This window comes from Ptychodera flava, chromosome 4 (genome assembly GCF_041260155.1).
Source record: "Ptychodera flava strain L36383 chromosome 4, AS_Pfla_20210202, whole genome shotgun sequence".
NCBI classification, from domain to species: domain Eukaryota; kingdom Metazoa; phylum Hemichordata; class Enteropneusta; family Ptychoderidae; genus Ptychodera; species Ptychodera flava.
Window position 1 is genome coordinate 33,128,908 of NC_091931.1, and position 19,601 is coordinate 33,148,508.

The 19,601-nt window shown below is 39.0% G+C and overlaps 1 protein-coding gene across 6 annotated transcripts; it reads left to right on the top strand.

The window, feature by feature from the left end:
• Window positions 1–838: 838 nt before the first annotated feature.
• LOC139130368 (mothers against decapentaplegic homolog 5-like) lies at window positions 839–16,596 on the top strand. 6 transcript variants are annotated; one of them, XM_070696164.1, is made up of 7 exons: window positions 839–1,275; window positions 2,106–2,697; window positions 9,015–9,251; window positions 11,835–11,942; window positions 12,380–12,505; window positions 13,226–13,447; window positions 14,231–16,596. In XM_070696164.1, exons 2-7 carry the CDS (start codon window positions 2,298–2,300, stop codon window positions 14,629–14,631), a joined length of 1,494 nt encoding a protein of 497 aa, XP_070552265.1. In that variant the 5' UTR covers window positions 839–1,275; window positions 2,106–2,297; the 3' UTR covers window positions 14,632–16,596. The 6 variants fall into 6 exon arrangements, with proteins under 6 accessions (XP_070552265.1, XP_070552263.1, XP_070552267.1 ...); XM_070696162.1 differs by having other exon boundaries at window positions 1,070–1,275; window positions 11,832–11,942; XM_070696163.1 differs by having other exon boundaries at window positions 1,099–1,728; window positions 11,832–11,942.
• The last annotated feature ends 3,005 nt before the right edge of the window (window positions 16,597–19,601 follow it).

Consider the following 19,601-nt stretch of genomic DNA (forward strand, 5'->3'; position numbering starts at 1 on the left):
CCTCCATGATCGAACCGCGCATGACCTTCGTGCAAATACAATTTTAACACAGCTTAGAACCATCTGGGAACGTGTAATACAATATACATCCCACGGGTCGCGTCGCTGTGCAACCAAACTGAAAGTTTATAGTCTGTGCAACTGTAGGGGGGTTGTGGTGCTGCAGTGGGTTGGGGGCAGTTTAGTCGTAAATCGCGATCGTACCGACGTGTAGGGGCCTACATCTTGGTAGAATAGAGGACTCGAAAACTCCAGAACAGATGTAAGTGACATGTTTTAATCAACTGCCTGTATATTTCCCTTTTCAAATCGATTGATCGGTTTTACATCTGTGCCGTCAATGACCAACTACAGAGAGACATACTGGACGTGACCTAATGAAAGAGCATGTGGATTTCACTTATCCAACCTCATCGTACCGTTATTGAATTTTTAAGGATGGCTTTAGAAATGTCACTCTCTTCACACCTTTTCCACGCTTTCGATTTTTTTTCTTTCCAAACCTTTTGAAATTCTTCAGTTTTGCCCAATTCTACTATTATGAAAAGTTTGCTTATTCGAGACTTTCGGTTTCTTTTATCGGACCTGCTAAGTTCTGCGAACGTCTAACTTGGGCTTTAAAAGCTGATTGAGACTTTTGACTGAGACTTTTGTTTATTCTCTCTCGTAAGCGTTTGAAGTAAAAGTGTCGCGTAAACAAAATTACGCTCTCTGACAAGCCATCAGCCGTTGTCTCAACCGAAACCCCACCCACGCCTGCACCACCCCAGGCATTGTGTATGACCGAAGGTGTCAAATTGCAGACTTGGTGTCGCCGTACACATGACGTCACGAGACTTCTGCGCATCGGCGCCGAGACAGACGGACAAATAACCGATTTCCATGTTAATATACCTACACGAAATCGGAATCGGGAATATAGTTCAAGAATTCACCGCTCGCCAAACTGATGTATCTGTCACGATCCCATAGAAATACCAGTAACATTGAACAAAATCTTTACATCGTAGCTCAAGTTGGTTGTTTACCCGAACTCCTTTGCTTACCCTCTGCTAAAGTAGTCCGAAATTGACTTAAATAATTGGTGGCGGAATACTTTTTGTCTGCTATGATAGTAAATCGGTCGTTCGCCTAAGTGTCGCCAGCATTCTGTAGTAGTTGTGAAAACCTAAAGATTGGAATTTTTCATGGAAAATCATCTTGCACACGAGTCCGCTCGCCATTTGCCGCAGTTTCGTGATCAGACGTTATTCGAGAGTCAATGCCAAGTGAAAGGTAAGCTTGAGATTATACTTAGGAAATGTTCTCGACGGTTTCCGCTTCGAAATTCGAGTTATTGAATGGACGACGCCATGTTGACTGTGTATTCGTAGGGTTGCTATTCATTACACCGCCGAAGGACTGCCTCAAGCAGAAACCGTAGTTTCTGCGATAGCTAGCAGCCGAATTTGTCGTTTTCGGACCCTTGAGAGACCTTTGTGACTTAAAGCTACATTTAGCAACATTTGAGGATAGCCTGAGCCGCATCCTGCCTGGGCTCACGCGCGGCACATTCGAAGCCCTACAGTCGTGGGCGAAGGTTGCAAAGCTGGCGGCCATCTTGGATTTTGGCAAGTTGCCATCCACTTCCGAATTGTCGATGTCCTTCCGGTAAATGTCTGGTGCATTACCTTTACCGAATTCACAGTTCCACTGTTATCTATAGGGGCAAACGTATAACCACACCAGGTAATGTCTACTTACGGAAAACGACAGCCGTCCATGTCAAATTGACACTTGATGTGGTGTCGTCAGTACTCGAGTTGTGTTAGCGTCTGGCAGTACTGAAGCCACAGGTCATGTGTCTCCTGTCATACTTCCTTCATGTTTGTACCTAGGTCATACTGGATGTGACAGGACATATGTCTGCACTTTTCAAGAACATGGCTTGCTGAAAGCGTTGTACACTGTCAGTTTTTACTCCACTCAATGAAAGGTGTCTAGACAAGTCGCTTGATAGTTTTGTGTCATCCCTGTTTACCCGTGGAGCATTACCAATATTCCCAAAATCACTTCAACCACGTCATGAATAGGCTTTCATCAGATGTTTCTTTATTGTCTTTCAGGTAGATCTACACACAAACCAATGCCTTTGTAGAAATAAAAAATACACAGCACCTCGGTGGAAGAAAGGAGGAGGTCGGAGCAGAGCTATAACAGGGCATTGTATCAACTGTTTGTGTTTGTTTCAAACAATCTACCCATATTCAACTGCTGGATGAACTATCAGCATATAGTTGGGGTAACCCAGTAGCAAAATGACAATGGCTAGTCTTCTATCGTTTACGAACCCAGCAGTCAAAAGACTGCTGGGATGGAAGCAGGGTGACGAGGAAGAAAAATGGGCAGAGAAGGCTGTGGATGCTTTAGTCAAAAAGTTAAAGAAAAAGAAAGGTGCAATGGAGGAACTTGAAAAAGCTCTCAGCTGTCCTGGAGAGCCGAGCAAATGTGTTACCATTCCTCGTTCGCTCGATGGCAGACTACAAGTATCACATAGGAAAGGCCTTCCACATGTCATATATTGCAGAGTGTGGCGGTGGCCAGATCTTCAAAGTCATCATGAGCTGAAAGCCCTTGATAACTGTGAATATGCATTTGGAACAAAACAGAAAGAAGTCTGCATCAATCCATACCATTACAAAAGAGTTGAAAGCCCAGGTAATTACCACAGTGGTGGTCTACAGAGCATTTATTATAATTTGCACATTATTTAATTAATTACCTGATGTCATTCTCACCTTTTGTCACTGCATGCCCCTTTTACACATACAGACCAGTTATATTATGCAGTACTAACACTGCAGATGTCAGTCGGCGGTTTTTTCAGAAGACGACAAAGCCCCAAGGTGCCTGAGAAGAATTTTTAATTGGTCACAGGCTTGTGGTGCCAAATCGTCTACCAGTGAACCTAATGCACATTTTATTCTCCCAACAAAATTTTAATTCTCCAAATGTAAAAAAGTCCGCTCTGAAATGACTAGTGGAACACTATGTGTCAATAGCCATTCGGCAACTTTCAGTAGAAGAAGCTAACCTAATGCTTTCAGTGTGCAAAATTTTCGTTGTTGACATTACTAGCTCAATCAACATCAGTTGTATAATAAGTGTATGCAGAATAACAACTATTCTGCCATCATGTAATTTGACGAACAGTAGAATGTTCAAAATTTGATAACATAAAAGTTACAGACATTGAAATTCTCGCAAGGCAGTCACTAGCTCAATTATAAAATCTGTTCTGAAGATTGAGTGTAAATATTCTACATACTTTTGAACTCGGTCAGTTCATATAAGGAAGTGCTAGAATTTATGGCCCATGTGTTAATTTCATTGACTACTTTATGCATGCACAAGTGATTCACCGACATATGTTCAGTTCTTTAGTTAGATTGTTCCCTCAAATTGTATGATTGTATGATATGGGGATGTACATACATATATTATATGTATATATATGAAAGGCATCAATGTTAGGTCAGTTGAAAGGATTAGAAGGGGAATGAATAATGTATGGATTAGTCATCGGGAATGAATTAGCATCAGAAGTGTTGCCAGCTTTATATCTTGCAGTTTTCTCTCCTTCCTGATAATGAATGACAGGATTTCATTGGCTGGGTGTGTTCTCTTGCAGTACAGTTACTTTGAAATCATTGCTCGTGTGACCTCTGCTCGTGATTTATCATGCGAACATCTAAACTGTTGATGTGTGATGAGTGGAAAGCAGAAGCTTAATCCATTAATCATGGCAGAAAATTGAAATTTTGTTTCAGAGAGCTCCTGTGATACGTCACTCTCTCAATTACAATATTACTTGGTAGTCCTGCTAATCTGCAGATGTGTTGATCCCACTATTTAGTATGATTAATAGCATGATTCTTTGTAAGGGCATTTTCTGCAGGCACTCCCTAAGCAGAACGATACTAACAGGATTTCACTGTGATATTTTCACAAGCGCAAGGTTCTTGACTCAGTGCTTTAGCTTTCTTATTCATTTATTTATCTTTCATTGGGCGCAACTGAATAGTCATTCAGTGAATCCTGCAATCTAAACTAATCTGTCAGAAACCACATTCTGTATGAATTTTCGTGCGATGATAAAAATGCTGCTTAGAGCTTTTCTTTGTTCTCAAATTATATGAATAATGAAATGTGATATGATACCCCTTTGTTGTCAAATTCTGGCAATTTTTCTGTAAGGAATTTATTTTATTTAAATGCATTTTGTAATTATTAAGTAATTGTGATCACATTGACGTACAAATATTTCTTATTCTGTTATCTCTGAAGAGTTATTAAAGTGTTTGTTGAGTTTTTTAGGAAAGCTCTATAGAAGACAAAACATTTATGCCTACTTCCATTGTCATCCTTATAGTGATAGTATGGAAGGCTTGATAAATTAGTTACCTGCGTAGACTGGGTGGTGTAGGGGGTTTTGATATGAGAATAAACAGCAGTCCGAGTTAATGAGGTTGAGGGGAGGAGAAAAGCTCTGTTCATTTGGCATAGAGACATCTGGAATTGTACAATCATTTTGTAGACAGTCTCGTGCCTGCTGATTTAATCTCAGCTACTGGTGAAAGGAAGACTGCAAGGGGCGAGATGCCTCGAAGGAAATATCCAATAATTCCCACAATGGGAAACAAACCTTTCGGTATGTCTTGTTTTGTCAGGGCACCAGGTAATTAGAGTTGAAAAGAGTGTGATGTTGAGTTTGGACAAAGGCTGCTGTCATTGTTTGGACAAAGGCTGCTGTCATTTAGTGGTGCCACATTGCCTGTTCTGGGATGCATAGATGGAAGTAATAAAGCCTTTGAAGACTTGCACTTAGGAATGCTCTCAGACTCCCTAATATTGCACTCATTGGTGTTTATTTAGCAGAAACATCAAGCAAATGCTTCAAATTTCAAGTTTTGTGCCCTGATGTATGCTGTGTGGCAGGGTCTCGATTCAGAAATAGTGTGCCGGTGTTGTGTTGTTTTCTGGCATATTTCGGCACACTTGGTGTACTGTTCACATTGCAGTCTTATATTTCCTGGATTGTCTGTGTCTGTGTAGTGTTTGAGTTAACTTTTGTTAATGTGGTGTAATAGATGTATGAGGTTGTTTTGATTTTTCCTTTTGTGGCATAGGGATACTACTAGACTTTGAAACCTTTGATTTTGAAGAGGAGGGTCCCAAGAGTGACATTATCTGGTACTGCATGACTATTAATACCAGGTTCTCTTTTTGCATCTCACCTTAATTGTTTGGCTCCTCATCAAATAGGAAAAGTTCTTAAGAAATACACATGAAAACTGGTTATGATATATTCTGAAGTATGTTGATTTGTCCTATTGTTAACAGCTATAGACACTGTCAACATCGTACTATTTTGACGGAGTATGACACTAACTTATAAGCAAGATCTGTATTAATTATGTGTCAAGATTAGTTTCTTTGAACAGGAATGTTGTCTCTTATGCATCCACAATTATTGACATCCGGAGTTTGATGTTGGAAATTGCCTTTCAACACAGTGTTCCCATTTCCGTCAGTCAAGGTCCTGAGTGACAGCAGAGAAGTATTGATGAATGTCAGTGAACCCTCCTTGAAAGGAACAAAAGTGTAAATACTGTGGTTTCTGTATATATCCCATTACACTTCAGGTCAGCCGACTGGCACCAAAGTTATGGGCACACCATGGCAACAGGGGGTATGCTCTGGCTGTGTTTGCTGTTCTCCGTGTTGGTTGCCCCCTTTTGTGGAGTACCAACGAAAAGTAAATGGGTATTTTATGAAGGAGTACACAGAATTGGATTTGTTACTGTCAGTCTTGTTTTGACAGATTGCTGGTAGCTCGTGCAATTTGTGTTTATGTTTTCAAACTTGTCAAGTACTGTCGTGAGAATTTATGAATACTTTTGGGTGAAATTTATTGGCATGTACGGTTTCACTCATGGAGAGTTCAATGAGACAAATAATGTGAGCGGGTTTACTAACAGCAGAACATGAAAGCATTTCTTTAAAATAACACTGTAATTTAAACTTTTCATACTCTTTGATTCCCTCTATCCACAACTGTACCTGTGAAAACACATAGTGTTGGCTGGCTTAAAGCCCAGACTTAGAATGGGGTGAAGTGGTTACTGGACTGGTATTGTACAGTGCATTGACCTCATTTCAGAATCAAACAATAACAAAGCCAAAGTGGAAAAATATGTTTAGCCAAAGGTGTTGGATGAACCCCAGCTTTCAGCAAGAATTGCTTATCAAATTTCAGATATGCTATTTGAACTATCCTCGTACCCAGTTTTTTAGCAGCTAGAGTTCCATTTGGTAAAATTGGATGAATTGTCTGCTATTTCGGTGTACCTTCTGAGCAATCTGCTTCTTTGATGTTGAATGATAAATTTGCTTATTTTTCCCAGCAATTATTTTTCAAAATCTGGCTTTTGAAAATTTCAACCGTGAAAGGTTGTAGGAAGCTTTCAGACTTCGACTATAAAAATTTCCCGAGAAATCTGCCTCCTTGAGTTAGGCGTGTTTAACTGTACAGCAGATGGAATGAAGGCATTCAATGTAATAACCTTTTTACTGTAATTAAAACATAGTGTGTTTGATTGTATACAGTTTGGGATAAGTACCGCTACTTTAGCACAGGGGTTGCAGTGGCTTAGGTCCATAGTGTGCACAATAGTGAAGTTTACCTTTGAACGTCAGGGATACAAAAGCTATTGTGTGGCATTTCCAGTGAAAGTAAACTGTCAACAGCCTCTGCATTCATTGCAAAGCTTAGACTGGCGAGTTTTGGATCATCCTGTTTGTGCTGTGGCTTGCGTTTCCCTGGGTATTGTGATTGCACATAGTCAAGGGATTGTCGAAACACTTTGTGCTTCTAGTTTGATTCTCCGAAGTCCAGCTGACCCGCAGTGAGAATTGCTGAAAATTCTGTAAATTCCTGCTGTTTTCGTGTGTTGTATCATGCATGTTGTATGTATGTCTACGTAGGCAAGATGCATGCAGAAACGAAAACATCTCCTATTCATGTGATGAAATATTCCTAATGACTTGCAGGCTGTTTCTTTTCTAAAAACTCAAGTACCGGCAAATACAGGGTATTGTGATCATGTTTACCAAATGTCTTCAAGGTCATGTACTCCTCTAAAATGAAACCCTTTTCCTTGTTCTGAGCTCATACAAACTCTGATGTTACTAGCAGAGTATAAAGTTTTAGTTACCGTGCCAAATTTACAAGGTATTGCAGAAACAAAATCCTAAAATTTCCCAGGATTTGAATTTCAAAGTGTGAACCATTCTCCTAGGGTTTAGGGATAATGGTAGGTTTTCATGGACATGAAATATAAACATACTGTTTCCAAAATTTTCATCCCTCCCAAATTATTCTAACTAATTTATCATAGCAAACAATGGGACACAGTAACTGCTTTCTTGCCTACTTATCTCCAGTCTATATTTGCCATCCTAAAAGATATTCTAAATCTAAGTCAACTTTCCACACCTTTACATGTAATCAGTAGAATTACTGAAAAATGAGTTTTCCAAAGCCAATTTGTACTCCTGCCTCCTGACTCATGCATGAAATCTTAACTTATTCCAGTCACATTGTGAATAAAGTTTATGTTGATCATCCCTTCGTCATTTCTCTTCAGATGTGTTATACTTCCAAGCTTGAATAAAAAATTTAGTTGAACATAAGCTGAGTACTCAATTTACATACAGTACCAAATCGCTATACACAATTTCCATTTGATATGTCAGCCTGTGAATACGTATCAGTTAAAATGTCAAATTGGCGGGAATTATCAAGATTGTGTAATTAAGTCGATTTTAACTTGAACAGAAAGGGATTTTAGTGAAGGTAAATTCAAGCTTTTCATTTTAGTATCACATTAATTAATTAAGATTGATTTGTGTTATTCCTACCTGCATATCACCAAAACCTTAATGTATGGACAACACAGTGGATCAGGTAAAAGACAACATGTAAACTGTAAGAAGTATGGGTAGACTGAATTAGAGTGTGTGCTGTTGAATAGGAAAAAAACTGCCTGGGTGTCTTTGGTTGTGAGACGAACTAGGTCATAGTTGAGAACTGTCAATCCTTGGGTGAGTTTCTTGTGATAGCAAGTCAACTAGGAATGCCAACACAGATTTATAAGACGACTGTTATGTTGAAAAAGCTCAGATTTTGATTGACATGTGATTGGAGACAGGAAGAGAGCGACCAAACAGGGATGATATTTGTTTTATAGCAAGAGAAATCAGTTATCAGTTAGTGTTTGTATCTTTCACAGATTAGATTCAGTCAGATACCATACATACTGTATTGCAGCTAGTGATGGTTATATTCTATGAGATGTTAGCCGTAGGATACACTGTAACATAATTGTGGTCAGAGTCTCCCAGACAGACTTTCTGACTCCAGTGGTCTGATTGTGTGTGGAAACTTACTATGATAAGAATGTGAATTTGGTTGACATGAATACCTTTGCTGCGCCAGGTGTACTAGACAGAGATTTGATAATTGAAAGTTCATTGAACTGTGATTGAAGTGGTGAAAGATATAATACAAACACTAACTGTCATCAGTTCATGGTGTAAATGTTTTGCCGCGTACATGTCATTTTAATCAGCATTGGATTGCTGTTTGCAGCTCAGAGAAAAGCCAGTGTCATGAGTTGAATATATCTTCAGCAGTCACCATCTTCAGCAGTCACAAATTGGTGTAAAAGTACCCATATTTGTCACAAATGTTAATATTATATTTGATCTAACTTGTGTTTTCCTGATTTCAGTTTCGTGGTTGGTAACTGTTGTGCTGTGTTGATGTTTTTACATGCAGCAATGAGAAAACCATCTTTGGTTGAATTATCATAGAACTGGATTTACCAAAGCACAAACATGTGTAAAATTGCCCAAATTTCTCGTACACACTAGCACTACATTTTGATTTCCCCTTTGTTTTCTGATTTCAGTTTTGCCACCAGTCCTTGTACCACGTCACAGTGAAGGGATCCCATCTCACAGTCTACTCCCCTTCCGTAATGTCCCCGAGCCGGCGTATCCTCACAATGCAACCTATCCTCAGAGTTTCCAGAACCCTCCTCTGCCACCCGGTGGGCAACAGCGGCCTCCGCAACCGCCATCACACCCACAGCCTCAGCAGTCACCAGCTCCAAGCACACAGCCAGGAAGTCCATTTGACATGCCAGGTGAGGAACAAAGTTGTGATGTTTCATTTCAGTCTTGGCAAATTTGCTACCATGGACGTTAGTTTGTGTCAATGTATAGCTGTTCAACATGTAACCCTTTCACCACCATGGTTTGTCCCAAATCCTTTGTTTTCTATGGTAAAGTTGGACCTGTACACAGGGAACTGGGGGTGAAAGGATTAAGATATCTATATATAATATCTCTTTCTATAATATAGACAGATCAATAGTTATAGGTATATATTAATTATAACTGTTATGCTATACACATAACACCATAATAAGACGTTAATTGCGTGCAACCATTTTGTTACACTGTGTCTGACAAAGGATTTCACTAGGTAGTTAAGACTACAGCCTGAAATGTTTACTCCTCTGTTGTCATGGTAATACATCAACTTTTTTGCTAATGTTTGTACAGTTGTACTGTGGTACTCCGTCAAGTAGTATATCAAGTTTTTTTATGATACCCAACTTCATATAACCAAATTAAATATGACCATATTAGCGCCAGGAAATGACAGCTTTACCACTTAAACTCTTAAACACTGCCACTGTCTGACGTAATCCCATCGCTTTGAGTAAGTAGCTTGTATTCCTGCTACACCATAAAGAGAGAAATCTTGTCGTGTGTTATCATCATAACTCTATGTGAAGCCAAAGCTTCCTGCAGAAGCATTGATTTATTCATGTGCATAAGAGAAACACACACTAGCTGTACATGTAGGGAAAGAAATAAAAAGGAGTAAAAAATTTATTTCTTTCCATTCAAATTTAACTGTCGTCAAACCTTGGAAGATAAATATCCTGTCCAGACAACTAATATTTACATGTAACTGAAAGGTGTCCAAATTTCAATTCAAGGAGAGTAAGATATTTTTGAAGTGTTGTATTGCGACAAAATACCAGTGGGATTAAAATTAATCTGTGTGGTTCATAGTGGTGGGCATAGTAATGCCAAAGTTGAAGTTGTTCTATTGGTACAGCTGGTATACAGTTTTGTTCATTTGAAAAGGGGCATTTTCTCAATTCTAATGGGACAACAATTCTAATGGGACAACAGGATGTAGGGCGACATCCTGTTCAAACTGCTAATTGAGACCTTAGCATCTGGCTGAGTCAACTTCCAAGTGAACATATTTGATAGGGTTATCTCATAGCAATGAGATGCAAGAAGGGAGTGCTCAACATGTTCTCTGAATGCATTCTAAGATATGTAAAAATTGTCACAGGCAAGAAAGAATTAACAATGTACAATGATTCTTGAAGAATTTGCAAATTTACTATGATTTCAGAGGACATGGTGACATGTGAATTTTTGATCTGGTGACTTCATTTACATCAAACAATTTTGTGTTGATTCTTCATAGCAGTATTGTCAAGTTTGGAAAGAGCTCATGCAAACAAATGTGCTTATAAAAGCAGACATTACTGTTTCTGTGGGGGTATGTTTAGTGTATGTCCATCATTCATCCTGTGATGATATGTTGGATCATGTGGAGTTGAAATGAATTTATTTAAGGTGTTCAGCCCAAATCCTGATAAACAGGTCCACACTCAGCATTGATAGCAATGGGTTTAGGCCAAACCATGGGAGTGAAATGGTTAGGGTAAGACCTACAAAATGTGAGAAATATGATGTGGAAGTTTATTGATTTTCTACTTCTGAAATCCAGAAATGTTGTGTAAGACCATGATCACATCTGAAATCAGTCAGTTTGACAGATACTTGATTACCGTCTCTGTATCAAAGTTTAACCTCCTTGATGAGAAGCAGAGCGGGCTTATTTTTTAGGAAAACAATAGCAAATCCCCTAGTGCGTGATGTTGCTGCCCTTATTGTCCTCTGCATGGATAAAAGTGCTGAGGATCAAGGTATTTAGATGGTAGTAATCTCTGTAAAGATGCCACTCATTCTGTAATTGTACTCCATCTAAGTGGAGGATTGTATCAGTTGGCACATGTGTACATTCCCACATGGTAGCCAGGTGTGTTAGCAAAGCCAAAAAGCCTTTTTTTCTTTTCATGTTTGCATGGATCTCAAACTGAAATGTTCCTGTGATCAGGGGGTTACCTGAGTAGCTTATGTGTGTGGATGTTTAGAAACCTGTTCAAAATGAATGAATCTTGTAACATTGTGTATTTTGTCAGCATGAAGAAATATCGTGTTCTATTGTGTGATTTATCCCTGTAATAAATAGCAGTTTTAAGGAATAATCTAAAAGCAGTATTTGGAATTTGTTCCCATATGTGCCAAGTAGCACATAAAGTTTATTTCTTTCTAAAAGCAAAAATCAAAATCGTACTCTAACGTTGGCTACATTCAGTTCATTTCCTTTATCTTTTTATATTTCTCAATGTATTTTACAACATAATGCTTGCCAACAAAACAGTTTCTTTCAACGGTTTTCAGAGTCGAAATACACTGCTGACAAATAAAACATTTAAAAAGTATGAGTCTATTTTAGTATTTTGTCACTAAATTTGACAACTACTGCTCCTTCACCTGCACCGAGCATGTACTTTTATTGTCAACTGTTGTACGTATTCAAAATCTATGACTTTTTGCATTGCTTTCAGCAGAGACGCCTCCACCGGCATATATGCCGCCCGAGGACCAAAACCAAAACCAAAATCAAGACCAGCCCATGGAAACTAACCAGCCGCAAGTAGGACCACAACCTTCTCCAGGTATACCAGCCAGGCTTTCGTAGTACATTATATCGCACTAACTTTAATATGAGAGAGAGAGTCGCTAGAGATGCTGTCGCCACACTGTAGGGATTAACGGTCCAGTTAATTTACCCTATTATGTCGGTGATGGCCCAGGCAGCTGTCAGCAGGGTACTTGATCCTACAACAGGACCATAGTGATGTACAACAGGGGAGGGGGCACATCAGTATCACACTGTAAAAGCTCTCTCTCAAGAGCCAGTGAATTCAGAAAAGAGGTGCTACCCCCCTTGATTATGTAATCTGAATTTGAAGTAGGGGATTACAGTTTTGTGAGCCTGGGTGCAAATCCTCTGAAGGAGCACTTCTGTAGAGAGGAAGTGTTCCAAATGAGACTTGCATTGAGTGCAACGGTGTTTGTGTTATTATAGTGATGCTTGGCTTTTCTCCTGTAGGACCAAATAGCCCAGCCATGCGGGGGATACTTATGAAGGAAGATTGCACACCCATGCTGCAAAGCACTCGAACCAACAACATTGATGTGCTGTCTCTTATTACGCGGACAGCTAGTGGCACTTTGGGTCAGTTTCTTTTCTGTGACTTCTCATGAGAAAATTCGAACCATGACAAGCTTAAAGGGAGCTGTCGCATTCTCTGCGGCGTTCTGTTTGGATACAGTGGTATACTGTTCTCAAGCTTCTGCAACCAGAGTACATCTGCTTCCAGTTCTCACCAACACCTGTGAATGGAGCTCAGTGATTGTAAAAACATTTTTTTCATGTTTGTAGTCTCCATTAACTCATATCATGTAAAGATCAACTAACCCAGACACAGTGCCATCCATGAGATCATCATGTAGTTCAACCAGAAACCAAATATCAACTTGGGAGAGAAAGTTACATTTCTGGAACCTTTCCACCCCCATTTCCAGGCAAGTTGGCTCAACCTCACCATTGAATATGGTAGGGTTGTACCAAAGCCAGGCAGTGGAAGGGTCAAAAGGGGTTCACTATTTTTTCACACCATTTGTAGATATTTAGTTTTAAAAAGAAGGAAGAGTAATTGTTATCAAGTAGTGTTCATAATAAAAATACAGCAAATGGCCTGTCAGATTAAAGGTACCTTTAACTTTGGTTCCTTTCTCATGGGAGGTCATGCATTTTACATCTGTAGTGGACAGGATGCACCACATTTTGATTTTGGTTGTGATGGGTTTTTTTTGGGTGTGGTGGTGACATACTCTCTTTATTTTTCCTTTTAATTTCTCTGGTTCGACGTAAGTACTTCTGTTCATCTTGCAGACGTGACTCCCATCACCTACCAGGAACCGCCTTACTGGTGTTCGATAGCCTACTACGAGTTGAATTCGAGAGTCGGTGAACTCTTTCACGCATCAAGCACCAGTGTTATAGTCGACGGCTTTACTGACCCCTCCAATAACTCAGACAGGTTCTGTCTGGGGTTGCTGTCCAATGTTAATAGAAATTCTACAATTGAAAACACAAGAAGACACATTGGCAAAGGTCAGTCTCCTAATAGCTGTATACGCTCCGCTTTGACAATATTGATAAATTATGGGGATTATATGCCAGTTTTAATATTCTTGATGTTTTGCAACTATAAGGAATGTTTATACTTCCATTCTGTAAATATTTTACAGTGTTTAGGCTATCCTGTTATCAACATTGATTAAATGTAATCATAATGAGAAAAACTTGTGAAATTTTGCTGTCAAATGCGTCACATACAAACAGCCAGCTAGATGTGTTTATGACCCATCCGGGTCATTAGCTCACTTTTCTTAAATATTTTACTTTCATATCTTGAGACTTGCCAGTTGTCGTACACGTACCTCACTGCTGTGAAAGAATCTAATGAAATTAAAGAAAAACGTGTACTGCTACTTGTGGAATAATGCATGCGTATACCTTGCTACTTCAGGTTTTCAGTATTATCTGCATACAGGATTCATGGTTTGATGAATGCAACAGCCTCTGTGAGTGTTAGGCTTTTTGTATTCAGTAACATTGAAAGAAAACTCCCTACTGCATCATATGATACCCTTTTTTTTGTCACACTGCATGGGCAAGCTGTTATTCCAGGCAGTTTCCCGGTAATTTTACATGACATCACTAGTAGACTCAGATTGGTCCAATCGAAGAAGATCCTTTGCCAATGTGAAACCTGTTCCTGCCAACAGGTCCACAATTACCAATGGTAACAATGAGTTTGGGTCCAACCATGGTGGTAAAACGGTTAAATGCATAAAATTGTATCTCTAAATTTCGCCATAATTGCTCTTCCAGGTGTACACCTGTACTACGTCGGCGGTGAAGTCTACGCTGAATGCCTGAGTGACAGTAGCATATTTGTGCAAAGTCGTAACTGTAACTACACCCATGGCTTCCATCCGACCACAGTTTGCAAGATTCCTCCCGGATGTAGCTTGAAGATCTTCAACAACCAGGAATTTGCTGCTCTCCTTTCCCAGTCTGTCAACCACGGCTTTGAGGCCGTCTACGAACTGACCAAAATGTGCACGATTCGCATGAGCTTTGTGAAAGGCTGGGGGGCTGAGTACCACCGCCAAGATGTAACCAGTACGCCATGTTGGATAGAAATTCACCTTCACGGTCCTCTGCAGTGGCTAGATAAAGTATTAACACAGATGGGATCCCCTCATAATCCTATATCATCTGTGTCATGATGCAGACTCTCCGCATTCCTTCAAATATCATCTTTCACCCTTCAAACCCTTTCAATGAAGATACTTTTCATGCTTCAGATTTTTCTGCCGGCACTTTTCACATTTAGCGCTTTTTCCTTTCCCTGTTCACATCTCTTCCAAAGTTGATATGGAATATGATAAATTTGACTGTAACCGCAACCTCATACATGACGAAAGATTGGTATTATAAAACAAAATCAAATTTTGCCAAAGCACTGTTTAGGAAGAAGTGTTAAAGGTATAGTCACCTGTAATCTAAATATGCCCATATATAGTCAAAGGGGCGTTCCTTGGTATTCAAAATGCCCATGTGAGGGCGCTGTTTTTAAAAAGCGGCCACCCGCTTAAAATCTGTGATTGGTTAGATTTTCTCTTTCCACGGTTACTGTGGCAAAATTGGAACAGGTGACAGTATACCTTTAAACCCTCTCATTAAGGTGTAACCGAGAAAGCAAATAAATGTGAAATGTGTGAAAAGATGACAGTGAAAGGGTTGAAGTTGAAGAAGTTTCTCATGCCAAACATAAACAATTTTTTCTTCGTGTCGTTGCGCTCATGTGTCGTCAGAAAGAGTACAAAGTTTAGGCTGATCCTTGTGGTTTAGAAAGAAAGAAAAAGGAAGAGAGAGAAAATTGAAACATAAATCATGAACGGTGAAAATGTTTTGTAACAGATGTAAAATGACTATTGCTGACTAATTATTCCGTGTAGTAGTGATACTTTTCCCAGTAAATGTCTCATTGAAGTTTCTATGTAAATGAAAGTGGAGTCAAGTCCCTCATCCTTGCATGTCTTATATGGGAAACACTTGTCTTGAAAATTCAGAAAGAGACAAGTCGTCAATCAAGACAGTGTAACTACAATAATAATACTTGAAAAGTAAAATGTAATTCCCCCCTCCCTCCTCCCCCAATTTCTTCATTGTGTTGCAGTCGTATCCCTTCTATACTTGTATTTTGTTGTTATTTTTACTTTGAGAAATGGAGTTCCCAAAGGGAAACTGAGCCGAGGAGAAAACCTTATTTTCATGTACTATTTAAAAACGCCCTGGTGCAATGTTGTTCCTTGTCAAGTTGAAACAAACTCATGACACACACACACACTCTCACACACAGACACTTATACAAACGTACAAGAACATAACAGGTACAAGTAAAATTAAACTTGACTCTGTCTATTCAAGTCTGTTAAACTTTGAGAGCCACGCTTCCAAGTACTAAGTTCCGGACACAAAACTGGCGATGTGCGTGGTTCACGTTTAATGTCCAAAGGCGATTGACGGTCGGTCAATTTTTCTAGCATGTCTGAAAAAAAAATGCCAAATGGAGTTCAGAATTGTTAAATGAATAATGTAAATGAAAAAAAGTAGTGAATAATAAAAAGTGATGCTGTTTTTTCTCTCTGTGCAAAAGTTAGAGATACACGTTAGAAGTTGTATGAATATTTTAGAAGAGTAGTACGTAACTCTTCAGCCTCTTGATAAACTGTCTCTACTGTAACTTGGTAGATTCACTCATCACAACCTTGTGAAGCTCAACCTTACACAGCCTAAAACCTTTCACCTACAACAGAAACAGATCAACCTGCAACAGGATGGGACTTCTGTTCTGCGCATACATGAATTTTGACTGTAGCAATTTGCTCATTGATGATCTTGTGTGTCATGTCAATTTTGCCGTAGAAATCAAGATATGAAAAAGAAAATGGAAATCTAGTTTTTCTATAATCAGGAATAACTATCCGGTGACTGGTTGACTTTCAGATATCATCTGTTGCTTGTTGATTTCCTTCAGTTGTAAAAGAACATAAAAGATAGCTTGACTGGTGACAAAAGAAGGTGTACTGATCACCAGAATTTTTTTATTATAAAAGTATAGTGTATGAAGAGGCATGGAGCCTCATTTCAAGTCTGAAGAATAAATTTTCTGTTTTGAACTGAAAAAAGACATGGCTCATGCCTATCATTTTGTCTGTACCACTTTATTGGTTGTTCGTGCTTGCTTGTGTGTTGTCAGTTTGATGCTTGTGTGTAGGTATTTATCATGTGAGTGTACCAACCAGCATTGAAAAGATTGAGCAGTGACATGCTATTGGGAGTGTCAGCCAGCCTTATAATTTTGTAAACAAGTGCATTTCATGCTATACCCACACATAACGATATCAGAGTAGACTGGGTGAAATGTATACATAGCACTACAGTTGTGATTGCAACTTTTGATCCCTGGACAAAACCTCCCCGACTTCAGGAGGGCTGATATTGAATATTGTCCTTGTAAGGTGGTAGATGGCTTGTAAACTCTGAATACAGCACAAAACATGATCTGGGCAGGTTACACAACAGCAGATTATCCCCAGTAATGCCTGACATATCCTCTCAAGGTTTTACAAGATTTGGCATAGAACTATCTGATAGAAATTGGAAGTATTAAAGATGGCCATAAAGCTGTGTTAGTCTTCCTGATACTGCAAATTAATACTTAGCATTGTGGTGTGTTTTGTGATGGATGACAAACCGCCCAGAGAGCAATTTACCATCACTTCCATTCTCATTGATTTGGCCTTGTATGTTTTTCCAAAGGTATCTACATCCCTCCTTTGTCTTCCTGGAAATGCTAGTCTCCATGTTGCAAGGACAAGCACACCAGTTTTCATGACGTAGTTAATTCAGGTTTGATAGCCTGACCAATTTGGTTAGGCCACTGTATAAAGGGACCATGTCACTTTTCAGTGGGTTTGTCAAGAAAAATGCCTTAAAAGAAAAAAATACCCCGTGCATGATTGAATGATGAATGCAATATATACCTCACTGTTCCCAGTACTGTGTGGTTGTTGTTTGGAGCGGTTACTCAGTAGTAGATACCAAAATTTTATTGCAGCTTTCTTTGTTTTTCTGCAAGCAGGGTTTAGTAATAGAAAGTAAAAGTCGTTCAATGCCTGATTCATTATGTTTTTGAGATGCTAAACAATACAACTAACGGATTACCATTGGATGACAAAATCGTCCTGTGAGGGCGACATTGTCATGGAATACACGATACATATCTATGCAGCACCTGTTTTCCTGATCCATTTTTACAATGCAGTCACATGAATATACATAAAAAAAGGTTAGCGTTCACAACCTCACCTTTGCCCCTATAACTACCATCCAATACATCCCAGGACAGGCATGTTCCTATGACTTTGCAAAGAGTCTTACTCGGTGATTTTTCCTTGGAACACATTTCCACAGCAACTAGAAGAACTTGCGCAATCGTAATTGAACTTCTCATCACTTGCTTTACATTTAGTCTTTGACAACCTATGAACCATTTCATTTGGTGCTCCTCACTATGGCAACCACAGTAAATCTGGACTGACCTGCCATCACACCAATTTTATCCTCCAAATGCAAAATATGTTACAGCATCATTGCATAGACTTCCAAGATACATTCAAGATACTCTCCTATAAGAAGACTCATGTTTCAAGGTTCATAACATAATAGAAATCCTATATAGCTCCACCTAGGCCTAAACTTTTACTTCACATCTTGCAGGCACTGATAATCTTCCAAGGGGCAACAGACTCCAAGGTCTGTTTTCTTTCTGTCTTATTCTGTCTGCCACCAAAATCATACCACAATACTGATAAATATTAGACTACATATATATTTCAAGGCTCTTCCATTTGCAAAATTTTGATACATACCAACCTAAGCATGAAAATTTTTGTATTGAAATAATTAAATTTTTCACATGAACCTTCAAGAACAAATAACAAAACAGCACAATTAACATATGTCAAATTCTGCAGACTGCCACATGTATCAATGGCAATAAACACTCCTAATAAAAATGACAACACGGGACTTCCCATTTGCATCAATGTTCCATTCCTCAAACTTTATAACCTGAGTAGTGGTTATTGAGATAAAAGAAGCTTTATACTCTCTGTGACATGATCAAAAATTGAATAAACATCAAAGAACTAAAAGTTCAAAGGTTGGTGGTTGGGACCATCATTAATAGGGTACTTGAGAGTACCATCATCACTGGCTGCACTGTATTATGTAAATAGTAGTAGTTAAGGTAGAACGCGCCTCGAGGACAGATATTCAGAATCTCAAATTTCTTCAATTCGTTTGTGATCTACCACTTGTGGGGGCTTATTTTAAAGCTCTCGGAGAAAGAAAGACTTTCACCGTCTTTAATAGTTTTTTGAAAATTGTAAATTTTATTTTTCTCCATACAGTTAACACAGAGATGGCGTCCATTTTGAATTTCAAATATTGCAAAATGATGAGTAATTTGTTTCGCTAGTTCCAAACTTTGCACGGTGACTCCTGATTTTTATTGTTGATTTTTTTAAAAGAATGGTTGAAAGTTTCATTTAGTAAAGTTTGAGCAAAAGTTTAGGTCTTTCACTTTTGAGGCGCATACTATTTTAAAGTGATCTGTTCCTTGGTTTGGACACAGAATCGAACTGGAAAAATTTACTATCAGTAGATGTATTTATGTATTTAATTGCATAGTCCTTCCTATTGTCAAAATGTTTGCCACTAACTTCTCACACCTGTTGACATACAAAACCTGGCTGGCAGTTTCCTCAATCAGCTTCCCTATTCCATTCATTCACTCACAGATTCTTCTAGCATTAGGTACCAAAGGCATGATAACTACGAGGGACCTCGGTGGAATATCTCACTAGGAATGTCAAAACACAGTGTAGGGACTGTAGGGCGAGGAATATCACGGACGATTTTCCCTGGAATGAGCCTCAAGAATAGCGCCCTCACGAATGATGATTGTAAATTTATTTCTAACTGTTGAGGGCGCACTACAGGAAAATGTCGTGGATTGGCTATTTGGAGAACATAAGTTGTTGCGGCCGAAAGTTCCACTTCTCAGAGTAGGTTTGCCAAAAATTAACTGGTAGTTTGTAATTTAGTACAATGAAACGGCTTGATG